A 17,562-nucleotide genomic window follows, 5' to 3' on the forward strand; every position below is an offset into this window, starting at 1 on the left:
TAGCAGGACAGTGTGTTTGGAGTGGCAGTGTCTTGCATCATAACTAGTTATGTCGTTATCGTGTTCAATTGCTCCATTGCCCAGGAACGATCCGTAAGTTTACGGTGCAAAGGGCTACACGTGGGTTTTGTCTTCAGCCAGCTCCAGCTCTGGGCTAACTCCTGAAAGGCCAAAGCTGCTGTGGTTTGAAATGCTGAGAACAGGATTGATAGCAGCAACCAAACTACAGGTTTTATTTTATATATAAATGCATTATACACTAAATTACGCAGAGCTGTTGATCTTGGTCTGTTTTTGTCCCAACTCTTGCCTGGAACATGGACGTTGCATGGGGCTGTGCTGGCCGCTCGCCGTTTCCCCGGGCTGGGACGTGCCCGGCTGCGCCCGCATTCCCTGCCCGGCGGGACGTCCCAGCCTGGAGCCGCGACGTGTCCCGCACCGGGGTCTCCCGAGGCCTCGAGCCGGGTTGTCTCTGCCCCTCCTGCAGGACCGGCCTCCTCGGGCCGCCCGTCCCCTCGTGACGGGGACGGCGGGTTGGACGGGAGGGTGTTGGACCCGGGGAGCAGACGGACTCCGGGCGCGTTCACCCCGTGGCCGTGGCCTCTGCAACACCTAAGCGATGACTTTGCCTCCGTCAACCCGAGAATTGGGATGTAGCCAATTCCCAGGGTTTCTCCTTCCGCAAGAGCAAACGTGCCAGGGCTGCTTGAAAGCATCAAGCATTCATGCCACAGACTTGTGTCAAAAGCCAAGCAATGGTTCAAGGGCCCTGGCTGGCCTCTCTAATCTTTAATATCCCTGCAGTGCCTCTTTCCTAGCAATTAATTACCTCTTTATTTATTTTTTTTTCTCGGAATGAGCCAACCCCATTTTGCATATATTTTGCAAGCAAATTAGCCCAAGCCTTTGAGCTGGTGGGAGAGGTAGCAGCAGAAGAGCCCCACTAGAGGGCAATGGTGGTGGAACTTGCCCAGCTTTAGCATTTACAGAAAATCTAAATAAATAAATAAGTAAAGGCATTCTGGTCCGTCCCTTTTGAATGTGCATCCCCTTGAGCGATCTCCTGCAGCCCGGGCGGGTCCTGCTCCTCCGAGCATTTCCCAAAGAAAATCCTCTCGTCTCCGTAGTTCCTTGCAGCGAGGGTTGCTGTACGCCCCGGTCGACCTGGTTGCTGTCTTGGAGCACAGGGGAGAGATAAAGGCGGGTTTATTCCCAGCTGGAATAGACCTCGGTTTCCCTTTGGAGACTTTATCTCCTAGACTACTCTTTCTAAGCAGAAAGCTGTATTTCAATGCAAGCTTTGGGTTAGAATGGCAGGAATTTGCTGATTTTTTTTTTTAATTAAAAATATAAAAAGGGAAACCAGTACCCGGAGGTTTTGATCAATACTGGCAATTAGAGTTTTTCTGATCTGTGTGTTCGAGATTACAGGAAACAAGAGTGAGAGCAGCACAAGACACTTCCTAAGCACGAGTCCCAAACGAGCCAGCATTGAACACAGATCTACAGTAGTAAAAACCACCCCTGGAGACATGAGATGCCTCTAGGACAGCAGAAGCTCCGTACTGATTAAAGACACCCTCTCCGCGGCCATGTAGCTTGGCTGTAGCAACTTCCCGCACAAAGAGGGCATGGGGACAGGGATGGGTCATGGGGGATGTGGTCCCATCAACAGCCCAGCCAGTGCATGGCCCCATAGATAGACGACCCAGGTTGTGGCAACAGGGATGGGCCACCAGGAACATGGCCCCGTGGAGAAGTACCCTAGGACATGGGGACAGGGATGGGCTATGAGGAACGCAGGCCACCAGGCCATGGCAGAGGCCACCAGGCCATGGCCACAGCCTGACCCCGGCACAGGCCCCCGCTCTCTCCACTGCCGCGGGTCCCAGTGGCCCCAGCACAGCAGTGGCACAAGGGCTCACGTGCCCTCCCGCTGCCCCGGCCCTTTGAAGGGGGTCTCGGTGTGCAGACCCGGCACAGACGGCCCGGGGGGGCTGCGCCGTTCCTGCCCTTTGGACTCGTGCACATCCCGCATCCTTCCTCACGCTCCCTGCTGCCTTCCCAACCTGCCTTTGAAAGCGAAGAGAGAGCCCACGTGAGAAAAACACCCGCTTGCACGGCTTGTTCCGCAGCGCGAGGACGGAGGAAGCACCGAACGTTTGAACAGACCCGAGGCGGTGACGGGCAGAGGGGACAGCATGGTGGCTGGAGCTGAACCTGCACATCCAGCATCGGGGATGGGCCCAAACTTGTGGATATTTGTGGATTTTGGGCGCATTCCAGCAGATGCTGTTGGTCTGAAGAACAAGTTGTGGTTGCTTCAGAGCTGCCGATCCACATGGGGATCTAAACAACAAAAAATGAGTATTTCACTGGATTGCTAAAGAGAATAACTACTCCGGGGGCTGCTGAAGGCCAGGCTGGCCCGTGGGGCCTGGTGCCGCCCAGCAGCACTGACATGGAGGCCTGGGTGTTTTCCAGAAAGCCGATACTGTGGTGGCTGAGAGCACTCACCCACCAGGACACCACGCTGGAAACGCCGGCGTTACCGAGCCTTGGGGTTACAGAGAGGTGGCGGTGGCGGCTGGTGGCAGTGGCTGGTGGTGGTGGCAATGGCTGGAGGTGGTGGCTGGAGGCGGTGGCAGTCGCTGGTGGCGGTGGCTGGTGGCAGTGGCTGGAGGCCATTGGAGGTGGTGGCAGTGGCTGTGGCGGTGACTGGTGGCGGTGGCTGGAGGCAGTGGCGGTGGCTGGTGGTGGTGGCAATGGCTGGAGGCCGTGGTTGGAGGTGGTGGCAGTGGCTGTGGCAGTGGCTGGCAGCGGCGGCTCTGTCCCACGCGTGGCGGTGCCGCTCGGGTGACACGTGGGCCGGCGCTGCTCGCTGCTGCTCTTGGAGCGCGGGGCCGTGGCCGTGGCCGGCCGTGCGGCTCTCCCAGGCGGCAGCCGGGACGGCTTCATGGTGGGTCTGGCAAGAAGGAGCCTCCCCAACACCTGGCTGCTCGTGGGGACAGCACGAGGGCACGTGGGCCCTTGTGCCACCACTGTGCTGGGGGCACTGGGACCTGCGGCAGCAGAGACAGCGGGTGCCTGTGCCAGGGTCAGGTGGCGGCAGAGCCTCTGCCATGGCCTGGTGGCCTGTGTTCCTCATAGCCCATCCCTCTCCCCATGTCCTGAGTGGCTTCTCCATGGAGCCATGTTCCTGATGGCCCATCCTGGTGTCCTGGGTGGCTTCTCCATGGGCTTGTGTCCTGGCTGACCCTTCTACGGGGCCATGTCCTGGGTGACTAGTCCATGGGCTTCTGTCCCTGGTCAGACTCGGGACGGACTCCCAGGTCCATCCCTGTTGCTGCAGCCTGGGTCATCTGTCTATGGGGCCATGTCCTGGATGGTCTGTCCATGGGGCCACGTCCCCCGTGACCCATCCCTGTCCCCATGTCCTGGCTGGTCTGTCCATAGGGCTACGTCCACCGTGACCCATCCCTATCCCGTGTCCTGGCTGGTCTGTCCACGGGGCCACCTCCCCAGTGGCCCATCCCTGTCCCCATGTCCTGGCTGGTCTGTCCATAGGGCCATGTCCCCTGTGACCCATCCCTGTCCCCATGTCCTGGCTGGTCTGTCCATAGGGCTACGTCCACCGTGACCCATCCCTATCCCGTGTCCTGGCTGGTCTGTCCACGGGGCCACCTCCCCAGTGGCCCATCCCTGTCCCCATGTCCTGGCTGGTCTGTCCATAGGGCCATGTCCCCTGTGACCCATCCCTGTCCCCATGTCCTGGCTGGTCTGTCCATAGGGCTACGTCCACCGTGACCCATCCCTATCCCGTGTCCTGGCTGGTCTGTCCACGGGGCCACCTCCCCAGTGGCCCATCCCTGTCCCCATGTCCTGACTGGTCTGTCCATAGGGCCATGTCCCCTGTGACCCATCCCTGTCCCCATGTCCTGGCTGGTCTGTCCACAGGGCTACGTCCACCATGACCCATCCCTGTCCCGTGTCCTGGCTGGTCTGTCCATGGGGCCATGTCCCCTGTGACCCATCCCTGTCCCCATGTCGGGGGTGACCTGCCCACGGGGCTCCTCCCCCGTGACCCGCGCCCCTCCCCGCACCCAGGCGCCTCCCCCCGAGGCGCCGCATCCCCCGGGCGCGTCCCCCGTGTCGCCGCCGCGCGGGGCGGGGGGGGTGCCCCGGTGCGGCGCGGGGCCGGGGCTGCAGGGGGCGCGCGCGGGCGGCGCGGGGCGCGGGGCCGCGCGCTCGGAGCGGCGGGCGGCGCGGGGGAAGATGCCCAAGGCGGCGCTGCCGGGAGCGCGGGGCGGCGCGCGGCGCCCGCCGCTGGGGTGAGCGCGGCCGCCGCGGCGGGGCGCGCGGGGGGGGTCGGGGGCACCGGGGGGGGGCTCGACGGCGCCCACGTGGCCGGGGGAGGGGGTCGCCCGCGGGGTCGCGGAGGGGGTGGCGGTGAGGGGGGCTGCGGTGAGGGGAGTCGTGGAGCGAGGGTGCTCCGCCGCGCTGCCCCCTCCCCGCCCCGGGACTATCCGGCCGCTCCAGCCCGGGCAGAGGGTCCGGGCGCCCGGTGCCCGGCGGGAGGCGGCGCGGAAGGGGGGGGGGGCGTCGCCGTCTCGGAACAGCCGCCGTGAGGCGCCCGCGCGCGCGCGGGGGGCGCGGGGGCGGCTGCGGGAAGAGCCGCGTGCGGCGGCGCCGCCTCCTCGCGGAGGGAGGGAGGGAGGGAGGGGGCGCACGCGCGGCGGGGGGGGTGGGCGCCGCACGGAACAGCCGGCGGCGGCGGCGGCAGCGGCAGCGGGAGGAGCGCGCGGCGGCGGGAAGCGCCGCTCGGGCAGCGCAGCGGCGGCGGCGCGGGCCCGGCCGGGACATGGAGCGCAAGAGGTGGGAGCGTGGCCGGGCCGGGCCGGGCCGTACGGTTGTTACCCGCTGTGGGTGGCGGTGCCGCAGGGCCCAGTGCGGCCACCGCGCGGGCCGCTCCAGGCCGCCTCCCGGGGACGGCGAGGGGGCGCCTGGCCGCGAAGGAAGCGGCTCCGCCGCCCCAGGCGGGGGCCGCGAGGCGCCCCGTGCCCTTGGCGGGCGCCTCGTTATATTAATAGACGCGGCGGAGCCTCGCGTGCCCCCCCGCACCGCGCGGCGGCTCCCTCGGGCCGCCCCCAAACACGGGCCCGAGCGGCGGGCGCTGCCGCAGGCGCCCGGGCCGCGCGTGGGCGAGGCGGGGGCCCGCACCCGCCTCGGCGCCTCCGGATCCCACCGTTTTCCCTCAGGAAAACCGCCTGGGGGCAGCCAGCGCGGCCGCGGGGGTCGCCGCGCGCCCGTGGGCGCTGCAGCCCGGCCCTCCGCGCACCGGGGCTTGGAGGCCGCGTTAACGGCGAGCGTCGCCCCCGGGGCCTCGGCGGCGCCTCTTGGGGCACCCACAGGCTCCCGACGCGCGGGGGGACGTGTGGATCCGTGGGGCGCTCCCTCCGTGTCCGGGCTCCAGCTGCGCGGGAAGGGCTGCGCTCCGGATCGGGACCGGGAGGGTGAAGGGCTTCGCTCCGGATTGGGTCGTAATCACAAAAATGCCGTCCTGAGCCCAGCAGCGCGTAAAGCAGCGGGTGGTGTCGGGCTCCGGAGCTGTGAGTCCCTCCGCTCGCAATCCAGGGGGTCTGCCGGGAGGAAAAGGCCACCCGAAGCAGACGGGGGAGCGGAAAACCTGCACAATCCCTCTATTTCCCAGATTTTCACTTGTAAAGTTGTGATCTCAACCCTGGACTTCAAATGCGGGGAAAAAAAAGAAAAGGGGGTGGGTGCAGAGAGGCCAAGGAACATGTTCTTATTCCCAAGTTGTAATGAATTCTTTCCCTTTATATCATTTTGGACTGAGATGAAGGGTATAACATGGCCCTGCTGTGGTAATTCCTGCTTTTTGCTGTGTTTTGCACTGCTGCAGCGTGGAAGAGGCGCGCGTGGCTGGCCGTGGACGCGCCGGCTTTTCCTGCCTCGCGTTTCCCTGCGCATCCGTCAGCAGCGGGGGGCTGTGATCGGGCTCCGCGGAGCCGCGCGCGGCCTCGCGTCGGAGGTGTCCGGGAAGAAGCTCCCGTGTGTCCTGCTAGCCCTGGGGAGCAGCAGCAACCTGAGGGGAGCAGCGCCGGGGTGTCCGTTCCTGCTTTTATAAAGTAGTTCATTGGGCAGAAACTTTTTTTTTCCGCTAGAATCTGTCGCCTACTTGGGACTTAAGATTTGGGAAAGTCAGGAGGGAACCTGTGGCCGTCTCAGAGCTGTTGCTGCCATTCCTTCATAGTTATGGGAGGGAGCTGCTCTGCATCACAACAATCTGTTTTGTTTTTTTCTATAGTATTTCGTTACGAGTTTTTGGTGTTGGAGCATGTGAGAGGTTTTGGGTTTTGTTCCTTTCTGGTTCAGGAAGTTGTGGGCGCCTCTGCTCGCAAGCGCTGGATGCCGTGTGCTAGGTGAAGCTTGTTCTGCTGTGGCGTCCTTGGCTGTGCAACGCCAACGTAAAGAGTTCAGAAAAATGTTTTTCAAAAAAAAGCCCTCAAATCTCTCGGTCTGAATATTTTTTTTCCAGAAAAATTGCAGAGGAGAATGTGTTTTCTGAGAGCATCCCCTGCTCTTTCTCAGTTACTCTGCGCTATCCAAAGCCTCTAAAGTGAGACTCATGATTCCTAAGCTGGACCTTATAAAAGTGGATATCGATACTTGGGCTCATTCCTCGGTTAGGTGTTTTTGTTCCTCGGCGGGGTGCTGTGTTTCTAGGAGCGCAGAGCTTTTCCCTGCACGTTCCCTTAGCGTTTTCTGTGCTTGGGGACTTCCCTGTGCCGAGGTCCCGGCCACAGATGCACCCGGGCGCAGGGTGCTGCGTCCTGTGCTGCTGCTGTGACGGGCCACCTTGCGCCCCTGAATGCTCTTTAAGGACAGGTGTGGTGACAAATGGCAACCAGCCATTCCCCAAGGCTGGCAGGTGAGCGGAGGGCACCCGTGTCCTGAGGAACGCGGAGTATCCACGTGCAGGTGGCGTTAAGTGCATAGAGGCGGGTCCGCGTGGCAGCGGGTTGCAAAGGCCCCTGCTCTGGCTTTTGCATGGGGCTTTCCTGGGTGGGGGAAGGCTCTGGATACGTCCTATCCTGTTGGAGCTATGGAGCAGGAGCCGGCAGCACCGAGGCAGATTTGCATCGCGCTGGGGATGCTGCAAGCAGTAATTCTGTGAAGATGCGGAGCCATTCGGAACCATCAATCCCGCTCTCCCTTTCTTGGTATAGTTTGTTCCCTAGAAAAAGAGTTGGGTCTTGAGGCAGAATCTGCGCGGATGGCAGCGGGTCCCGGGTGCGAGGAGGGTCCCGGACACGCGAGGGCAGCGGGTCCCGCGTCGTGAGGAGGGTCCCGGGAGGGCAGCGGGCGCTGCGGCCCCGGCTCTGCCCCAGGGAGTGCCCGGGGGACTCGGCCTGCGAAGAGCCACTTTTGCAGGAGGGACCCCCATTTTTAGAGAAAGAAGGAAACATGTTTTGCATTATGCCCGCCTTCCCACACTAAGGAAATGAGCTGGTTTTCTTTTAAACGCCCGCTTTCCATCACTCTTTTTACCTAAGTTATTGTTATATCCGCGTTTTTAAAAGGCAAAAAACATCTGGGTTGCGTGGGGTTTTTTCGCTTTTTCTTTTCCCTCTTTTGTCTTTGGAGCTGGCGAACACTAAATGGGGAGAGAAGAAGGGGAGGAGATTTCCCTAACAAGACAGGGGGAGGGCACAGGGCTCCCAGCCGCTTTTTTTCTCCTTAAGAATATAAGGCTCCGAACAAAGGCCGCTCCGTGCATGGAGAGCGGGCACCTGGCGGCTCAATGGGCCGTCCTGCGTCCCCCGTCATCTGCTCCTGAAAATAATAATAAAACAACTCCTCGAAAGGCAGTGGCGGGTTTCCCGGGCCTGCTAGCACCGCCCTCGGTTGCCGTTCGCGTTCGTTTGCAGAAAGCGCCGCGGCTGCTGATGGACAAGCGTGAAAATCGCCCGCAGCCTCGCGGCGGCCTTGCCTTCCCAGCGGCGTGTGCGTATATAGCGCAGCGAGTATAGTGCGTGTATATTTTTTTTCAATTTTTCAATCAAAACTTTCCTCCCGAGTCTCTCGAAGCTTTGCATAACAAAAAGTGTTAGCGCAGGAAGAACCTGGCTGCACCGGGAGGCGCGGGATGCCGCGGTCGGGGCTCCGCTGAGCTCCCGCGCCCCGCGTGTCCCCGGAACGCCGCGGCGCCCGTTTGCTCCATCGCCTCTTAGAGCCAGCACAAAGCAGCTTTCCTGCCCTCGAGTTCTGTAGGGTTTTGGGGGGCTTTTTAATTACTTTCAAGTGCCTGTAGCTCCCCTCTGCCCAGGGGACACCTGCGCCTTCCCTTCGGGGTCACTGTCAAGTTTGCTCCTCATTCCCCTATTCTGCAGTTGCCTTTTTCAGGGCACAGAATCAGAAAAGAGGTTTTTTCTCGTTAGCACCTCGTCACAGCTCTTTTAGGGCACACTTCCCAGAGGACTCTGATTCAGATTCCTTGAATCTTTTTCCCTTTTTTGCAGGTTCCCATCAGTCCTCAGCTGATTTGCAGCAGCTTTTGAGATTTGTTGTCAAAATGTTAGCTTGCATAGGCAGCACTGCCATTGCCACGCGCAAAAGTGTTGCTTATATCCATTGCACGGTTGTATTTGGGAAGCCCCAGCCACGTGTAAGAGGCAGACTCCAAGCTCCCGCTGTTCCTGTAGGTTTTGGTGTCTTGAATTAGGCTGCAATCGCAGAAATCAACAAGCCTGTTCATGGCCCGTTTAGGCATCAGATGTTGGCCAGAACAGCGTGGCCCATGATTTTCAGTGAATAATGGTGGATTTTCACTATGACACTAAACCATAAATCGGTCCTGAAGACGCTAGAGGAGGCAAGGCTTTCATATTTTTTCATGTAGAAGAAGTTCCTCTTTTTGACTTCACTGACAGCAAGGATGACTTTGCCCTAAAATTGGCTGGAATTAGTTTTCCCTCTTTCTGGGTCGAGGCATTTAACTCCCATTAGAGTCTTAAGCTGCAGCTTCACATTTGAAGTGAAGACCTGGTCCCTGCCCCTGTTTTCACCTACTGCGGGGTCACCTCCTGCCACCTCCCTGCGTGCACCTCCCCGCTGAGCCGGAGAATAACTGGTGCCAAAGGGTTTCCTCCTCGTCCCCCTGCAGTATTCCCACAAAAGCTGGAGTATTTTCCCTGTCTGCACAGCTGCATCTGCACAAGCACTTTTACACTCGCAGAGTGCAGGTGGGGGGTAGATGTGGGCAGGGTAAGCAGCCAGGAGCCACCAGGGCCACAACCTCCCCCCCTGCCAACAGGGGATGTGACCCTGTGTTTTCCGAAAGGAGAGTCTCAGGAGATCAGGAACCGGGGGGATTTGTAGGCTAGTGAGGAGGTTCGTTTATATCCACTGGAAAAGAGAATATGTAAAGATGCAAAAAATGCAGAAATAGGAGAGATGAACAGAAGTGGTGTTGTGTGTTTGTGCTTCTCGTCCGTTTAGGTCACACTGCATTGGCTTTTATCTGCTTTGTGTGTGAAATATGTTCATTTAGCAGTGCTTTTTGCAGTAGTACAAAAGTTTGTGTTGTATTAATAAAAAAAAAAAGAAGAAAAAGTTGGAGCAATTCTCATCTGCTTGCTGAGCTGTGGTCTGCTATGTGCAGTCAGGTGCTTAAAAAGTCTCTCTTCTGTTTTGCCTTTAATGCACAGCTTTCTAAGGCTTTGACCTTTACTCCATTGTTAATTAAACTTCATAATTCTTTGCTTTGCAGCTTGTAAGCAGCTGAGGCTCTACTTACTCCTTAATACTATGTTATCCTGAAATAGAGTGTTCAGAGTGCTACCAAAGACTTGTAATAACGGCTGAATGTGCAATCCAAGGAGGAAAAAAGGGAGTTTTAGGAGACATTTGTGGTGCTTATCAGACATAGAGCTCCTGGGAGAAGAAGCCGTGCTCGAAAATAGGCATTTATTGCTCAGTTGCCTCAAATAAGGAGAGGTTTTGTGCCAATATCTTCCATTTCAGTACTGAGTGGATTATGCTGTATCCATTCATGCCTGACCTGAGCTTTGCCCTTTCCTTATAAAAACATTTGAACAAATTCTACACTTAATTTGTCTTTTCTGCAATAATCATGAAAAGGACTGGACACAAACGCACAAATATCCGTGCGGAGCTGAGTGTGAGCTGGGAAAGGGGGATTTCACACTCAGTTATTCAGCATTTGCCTTCTCTCCTGGAAGAAAGGAAACTCTTCAGTTTTGCAGCCTACCAAAGTCCAGTGGTTTTAATATTTCTGCTTGTTTCTGTGCTGTTTCCAGCCCGAGCGGTAAGAAGTTCCGGAGCAAGCCCCAGCTGGCACGCTACCTGGGCAGCTCCATGGAGCTCAGCACCTTCGACTTCCGCACGGGGAAGATGCTGATGAGTAAAATGAACAAGAACAGACAGAGGATGCGCTACGACTGCTCGAACCAAGCCAAAGTAAGCACAAGATGCAGGTGAAATCTCCACCTCTCCCTCACATCGGTGTCCGGGAGAACGTGCACGTCTAGCATTTTGGAATTAGTGCTTTAAACAGAGTCCCGTGATCTAAGTCACAGAATCACAGAATGCTTAAGGTTGGAAGCGACCTCCAGGGATCATCTAGTCCAACCCCCCTGCACACACAGGGTCACCTAGAGCACGTGGCACAGGGCTGCGTCCAAGCAGGTTTGAAGATCTCCAGAAGAGGAGACTCCACAGCCTCTCTGGGCAGCCTGTTCCAGTGCTCTGTCACCCTCACTGTCAAGAAATTTTTCCTTAAGTTCCTGTGGAACTTTTGGTGCTTCAGTTCATGGCCATTACCTCCAGTTCTGTCAGTGGCCACCACTGAAAAGAGGCCAGCACCATCCTCCTCACTGCCTCCCTTGAGGTACTTCTAGACACTGCTCAGGTCCCCTCTCAGCCTTCTCTTCTCCAGGCTGAACAGGCCCAGCTCCCTCAGCCTCTCCTCATAGGGCAGATGTTCCAGGCCCCTGATCGTCCTCGTAGCCCTGCGCTGGCCTCTCTCCAGCAGCTCCACATCCCTCTTGTCCTGTGGAGCCCAGAACTGAACACAGTACTGCAGATGGGGCCTCACTAGGGCTGAGCGGAGTGGCAGGAGAGAGGGCTGAGTAGAGGGGCATCTAAAGTCTCTCCTGTGGCGTGTTGGACAAATACCACAATTTGTTGACTTTTTTTTTTTTTTTTTTGTAGAGAAACCTGTCTGACTAAATTGACTTAGGTCCTTCTTAAGTGTTTGTAACAGATGCTGGAAACTTTAGAGAACCGCAAATTTCATTTGGTGTTTTGTCTGTGCACCCAGAAAGCTAAATGTGCAGAACAACGTGATGTTTATGTTTTGGAATATATCAACCAGGCAAGAAAAAAAAGAACAGTATTCTGATATAAGTGATTGGAGCATTTGCTTTATAGCACTAGGTGATAGCGAATATCACTTTGGTTATATTTTTATAAGAAAAACACCTTGCCTTGCAGAGACCAGTCAGGCGCACACACCCCTAACTCTCATTTCAAATTTATCACCATCTTACAGATGAATTTGCATGCAGGTGATGCAAATGGTTTATGTCCTGAATACTTTGCTCTGTGTCTTGAGTAAATATGTTAAGCAGACACTCAGTCTGCAATCTCCAGAACAAAGTATGTCCTAGAGCCATTGCAAGATTTGCAGGTTAGATCTCACAATGAGCTGCACTGTTCCTAAGTTTCCCCTAATAAAAAGGTCGCCGTGTGGCAAAACTGGATTGTTATCAGCCTGCTAAAAACTGAAATCAAACTGAGTTTTCAGCTTTTAGTTTTGATATGCTTTAATTAAGCACATCTTTAGTTAAGATCTGGAGGTAAAAAAGTAATTGCAATTCCCACTGTGCTGTTGTGTCTACTGACATCTGCAAATGAATTTAAACAGGCTTTTACGGTGGCTTCTGGATTCCCAAACTCTTCTCTTTATTCTGAGTAAGAATTTTTCTAATTTTTGCAAACTCAGGGATGCAGAGGTGACTCTCATATTAAAATGCTAAAGCAAATTCAAGGTTCTGACTTCTGTGTTCTGTTAAAATTAGAATAAAAACAGTATTTATACACTGTAATAAGAGGAATCAGAATCTTAATTAGAATGTGAAAGAATGGGAAAACGTTAAATTTGATAAACTGCAGGCCAAATTTGAGGTGAGAGAGCTGGAACATCAGCCAAGTTTTCAAATACATCAATGTTTCTTTTCACTACTATATATCTATTTTATTAGCCATTGTAGCATTTGCTCAGTTTATTGTGTCTTTTCCCTCTTTTTGTTGGAATTTTCAGGGCAAACCTGATCTGAATACTGCGCTCCCTGTCAGGCAGACGGCCTCCATATTCAAACAGCCCGTCACGAAGATCACAAACCATCCCAGCAACAAGGTGAAGAGCGACCCGCAGAAAGCCGTGGATCAGCCCCGGCAGGTAACGCTTGCAGCCTCGCGGCTGCTTTTCTGGGGGCAAGAAACTTTCATTTTTGCTGTTCGGAGGGTCACACAGTAAAACAGTTTAGTACTGTAATATTAAATAAATGTTTCATGACAATTTGAAATGTCTGAGATTTCAGAAATGATGATTTAGAGTGTTCCCGGCTTTTAAAATCAAAAAGCATTTCCAGTGCTGCCTGGTTAGGTCACAACTTCAATGTAGCTAAAATTGCTTTTCCTTGGTACTGGAATCAAGTCTATCTGCAAATTTAAACAAAAATCATAACCGCTTTAGGGGCCATTTGCATTATAATTAGAATCGCTCTCAAATGCTCCAGTTGTTTAAGGGTTCTGTATTTCAAGAAATCCCTGTTCCAGTTCAGACTAGACTGTGGTGCTTCTGATGTACTGAGAGGCTGTGCCCCTGCACAGACCTTTTCTTACTCCATCCGTAAGAATTGGGTCAGAAATCCAATTTGAAATGTCATTATTAAGTATATATTTTTTTTCTTGATTGTACTCTGTGTTTGCGAACAACAGAATACAGCCAAATTAAAGGCAGTCTTCCAGCTTAATTTAATCTAGTGCAAGGATGCAAAAAGTGTGCCGAGGAACAAATGCAGCTTCAAGGTGCAGGCAGGGGTGAAACAAGGCGTTCAGAGCAGCCCTGAGCTCTTTTGGGTCTAGTGGATTTGGGACACTCCATGCTGAGAGGAATGTGGTTTCCTGGAAAATCTCCTTGGTTCTCAGCCTTGTCATGCGCTTAATACTCACCTGTTGGGAAGCCATAGGCTAGAGGGTATCCCAGCCTGTTTCTTCTGGCTTTCACTGTCCTTATTCCCTTGTTAGGAGCAATCAGAAAAGTAATAAGGGTTGAGTTATGATCAGATTTTAGTGACAGTAAAGTCGCTTTGTCGCAGGAGAAAACTAACGCTTCAGTTCCTCGCTGAGGTCATTGCCATACATGCAGACTGCGAGTTGAACATGCATCTGTTTGTGGTACCAGTCTTCCAACAAAAGAACAGGGTTCACTCGTCATTTTGAGCACAAACTGGAGAAAAATCTGCATTTCAAAAACAGAGGAGTAGGCGCAGCTGTTCTCATGAGAAACTACCACTTTGGAAAGAGTTTAGACACAGTTTTTGCGTTCTTTAACCTCAGTTCTGTGGCACATGTGAGACAGCAAAAGAGGAGCCGTAGTTTAAAAGAGCTGCCCCTTCCTATGTGCTCTATGAGATAGGAGGTTCCCTTACTCTTGTAGTTCAGAAAGAAGCAGTGAAAATACCAAGCTCTGGGGAAAAGGAGCATCTTTTTTTAGGCAGTAAATCAGGGCAGAGACGTGAGGTCGATCCTCTGTCAGCAGCGAGGATCTCTTCCTGTCTTTGGCCATGCCATTTGTGAATCAAATATCAAGTTGTCTGCCCCAGCATTCCTCCCCTTCTCCCCCCTGTCATTTTGATTTTTTTTTTAATATAGTAGCAGGTGCTCTGTGTTCTTGCCAAATGCGTTTCTCCGTTTTTTTTGACCAATAAACGCTTTCTTTGACGTCAGCTCTTCTGGGAGAAGAAGCTAAGCGGCCTGAACGCTTTCGACATTGCAGAAGAGCTGGTGAAAACCATGGACCTTCCCAAAGGTTTGCAAGGTAACCGGAGTCCGCCCTAGCGCCGGGGGTGACATTTTCGTGCCAGGCTGCGGGTGCTGCGCAAGCTGCGCGTTGCCCTGCGCCGCGGGGACCGTCGCTGCGACGGGGGCAGCTGCCCCTCTGCCCGCAGCGCTCACGTGCCCGTCGCCCGCAGCCGTGCTGAAGCACAGGCCAAGCAGCGCAGTTTCATTTTTATCTTCCATAAGTAGCTCAAACAGCTCCCTTTGGCACGCTGGGTTGCCTGCAACCCAATGAGGAGTTGGTCTAGGTTTAAACATCCCTTGAGACAGTCGTGCCAAAGCTCTTAGAAGGGTTAGGACTGAGCCTTGTGTTGTAGGAACTTCTGTTCTTGAGCTTGTGTAAACTTTGCTGTGTTTTCCCCCTCCATCTAGGGGTTGGCCCTGGTTGCACGGATGAGACCCTGCTGTCTGCCATCGCCAGTGCTCTGCACACCAGCACCATGCCCATCACCGGGCAGCTCTCTGCCGCCGTGGAGAAGAATCCTGGAGTCTGGCTCAACACCTCCCAGCCGCTTTGCAAAGCATTTATGGTGACAGATGAAGATATTAGGTATTAAACTGATATGTTTCACGTCAAAACATGTCATCTTGTGTTGGAAAAAGTGTCTGGGTTTGAATAACCTTGGTCAAAGCACCCCTGAAAAAGGAGTGGGGAGGAACCCTGAGCAGTGCAGGTCCCTTTTCCCCCAGTGCGTCGGGGATTCCGGTTAGGAGCCCTGGAAGTGACCGCGGGTGTCGTTGCCTTGGGCAGGAAGCAGGAGGAGCTGGTGCAGCAGGTGCGCAAGAGGCTGGAGGAGGCCCTCATGGCCGACATGCTGGCCCACGTGGAGGAGATCGCCAGGGACGGGGAGGCCCCATCCGAGAGGGAAGCAGCTGAGGAAGAAGGCGAAGAGGAGGAGGAGGAGGAGGAGCAGGACCATGACCAGGAGATGGAGAATGTATAGTCCAGGTAACGTCGCTTCCTTCCTCGTCTGTACCAAACAGTGCTTCACTGAAGGCAGAAATGTTTTCCTAGGGAATCTTAGCATATATTGGCAAAATTTTGTGCTCTAGCACACACTTTTAAGTAAAGTAACCATTTTATCGGCAAAAATTCTCAAACATGATGTTTGGCAGGTGTTTATATTGTGAGGTGAGTATCCTGTGGTATTGTCGGTGAGTATTCTATCATATGGGCTAAATGCATAGCCCGAATGCATTTTTAAGTCCTTGGAATTGGATCTTTTATATATAAATATAATCTTATGGCGATTTGTTTTTCCAAACTTTCTTTTTTTACCTCCCGTGATAACTAAGGCGATGCTGCGGGCGGACGGGAGAGGAGCTCCCCTCACTGTCTGACTTTTGCTTTATTACCAAACGTTTTCTTGCAGGCCGCGGTAGAGGGCACATTCGTAGAAGTTCAACATGGTATTTTTAGAAGGCACATTCGTAGGAATTCACAGCGATATTCTTAGAAGTTAGAAAGGGTAACCCGGTGTCAAAGAGGGAAGTTGCTGAAACAAATTTGTGCCGCGTGTAAATGGGTAAGATGAAAGTAACAGGAAAAGAAAAGCACCTTCTGTAATCTGGAAACAACCTTTTAAGCTCATTTAACAGTAGGGGGACAGCCAGAGCCTCAGTGCTTCGTTAGGCAGGATCCGATCGTGCCTGCCCGTGAGACATGAACGTGAGGGGCAGAAAAAGGCATCTTGGGATGACAGCAGAAGACAGCAAAGCTCCTTCGGAGGGAGGCAGCTCTGCGTCACTATCAGGTGGAATCAAGAGTGATTTATGCTCAGCAGTCCTTATAGCTGGAAGTTGGTCATAATTTTGATATTTGTTTGGCTTTTGGGAGGTACCCTGTTACAGCTGGGCTCTCTTCAAGCGCCTCTCTTACTGCCTGATTAACAGTGACTTTATTCTGGCACTGAATATCTTGCATTTCTTTGTGCTACAAAGGTCTGGCAACAGTAAAGATCCAGAATAAATTATCTGCTGGCAGTGGAAAAATAGGAGATAAAGAAATGGAAACGTTATGGCCCACGGCCGGCGATGATACCCGGTCCTGTAAGAGCTGCAGAGATCCGTCAGCACCCATTAACTCACCAGGTCTCTTCTGTTTTCCTTCTAGGGAGTTCCATCTAAGAATTCCCAGTACAAACCCTCTCAGCAGGGTCAGCACAACAATTTACAAAGCCAAGAGTGTCTGCGGAGAGAACCGCCCCGCCGACGCGCCTGTACTATGAGCATTTTCCACGTACGCTTCAGGAAAAGCCGAGGAGCTGACGGTTCATTCATTGCTGGGTGGTTTTGAAGATGGAACTTGACTAAACTCTACTCCCCCTCCTTTTTCTAAAGGGGTAGGGTCATAGGGAATACAAAAGTGGGAGGGATTTTAAAACAGTGGGAGGGAAAATACTAGGAACCAAATTTCCTATCTTTTTTTTGCTTGTTTTTTTTTTGTGGGTCAGTGATAGCTGATAAGTTTTTCAGGCTTTTCTATCAAAGTACTTTTAACAGTGACCCATAAAACCAGTTTTCTCTCCAACGCAAGTGAGAGAGACACGGTTTGGCTCCTTGGCTATCTGCTGTAGGCTGCCTGTTTGTACCAGACTGTAGGGAGGTCATTTTATGTTGTGGATTGTCATTCCATACGTCGATTCAGGTCGCTGAATTTCACTTTCCTCCCAAGACCACATTGGTCTTGACGTGTAGTCTCCGAGACGAACTGCCAGGGCCTCTCCCAGCGGGGCTCCGAGGGCCCCACGCGAGGGATCGCTCTCCCGTCAATGTGGTCCCGCTCCGGCGCCGGCTCCGGGGTGTCCGAGCGTAGCCTGAGCGTTGCGAAGGGAAACCTCCCCGCTCTGGGGTATGTCCTGCTTTGGCTTAAGCCTGGTCAGAAGGACTTTTCCGCTCAGAATGGAAGGATGACTCATTTCTGACCGACAACGAGGAAATTTTTCCTCCTTTCTCTTCTGGTGCCAAGAACCCTGACCTCTGTTTTTCTGTGCGGAGGGAAGGGAATCCATTCCACTAGGTGTGTCTGCACTTCTGCTCTCATGTGCAGCAATATTCTGACCTCTTTTAAAAACACGAACGGGAAAAGGTTGATTTTTCTATAATTGATATCTAAAAATGAATCTAAAGCTTTTTATTAAGTATTAAATCTTTCTTATTTGCATGTGCCGTGAAGTGACCAGCATTTTGTGTCCAAAAATGAAATGATGTGAAACCTGCCTTAATGTGTTTATAAGTATTTGGCTTCACCATGGGTACCTTGATTGACTCCTCAGTCTCTTCCAGTGCATCGGTGAGCATATTGGGGTAGTTTGTGGCTAAAACCCAGCTTTTTCTAGGAAGGATAGCGAGAGAAGAGGAAGATCAGAATTTATAGCTTGGGCAGTGCGTCGA

At 53.7% G+C, this 17,562-nt stretch overlaps 1 protein-coding gene across 2 annotated transcripts; it reads left to right on the forward strand.

Annotated features, from left to right (window-relative positions):
• The first annotated feature begins 4,273 nt into the window (after nt 1-4,273).
• Nucleotides 4,274-16,897, forward strand: MBD3 (methyl-CpG binding domain protein 3). Of its 2 annotated transcripts, none has more exons than XM_088535056.1 (7): nt 4,274-4,331; nt 10,344-10,503; nt 12,368-12,505; nt 14,059-14,149; nt 14,542-14,719; nt 14,921-15,118; nt 16,283-16,897. In XM_088535056.1, exons 1-6 carry the CDS (start codon nt 4,276-4,278, stop codon nt 15,111-15,113), a joined length of 816 nt encoding a protein of 271 aa, XP_088391182.1. In that variant the 5' UTR covers nt 4,274-4,275; the 3' UTR covers nt 15,114-15,118; nt 16,283-16,897. The 2 variants fall into 2 exon arrangements, with proteins under 2 accessions (XP_088391182.1, XP_088391183.1); XM_088535057.1 differs by lacking the exon at nt 4,274-4,331 and adding an exon at nt 4,807-4,875.
• The last annotated feature ends 665 nt before the right edge of the window (nt 16,898-17,562 follow it).

Source organism: Tinamus guttatus, unplaced genomic scaffold (genome assembly GCF_059628265.1).
Source record: "Tinamus guttatus ecotype Peru unplaced genomic scaffold, ASM5962826v1 Tinamus_guttatus_pri_ptg000610l, whole genome shotgun sequence".
Lineage (NCBI taxonomy): Eukaryota > Metazoa > Chordata > Aves > Tinamiformes > Tinamidae > Tinamus > Tinamus guttatus.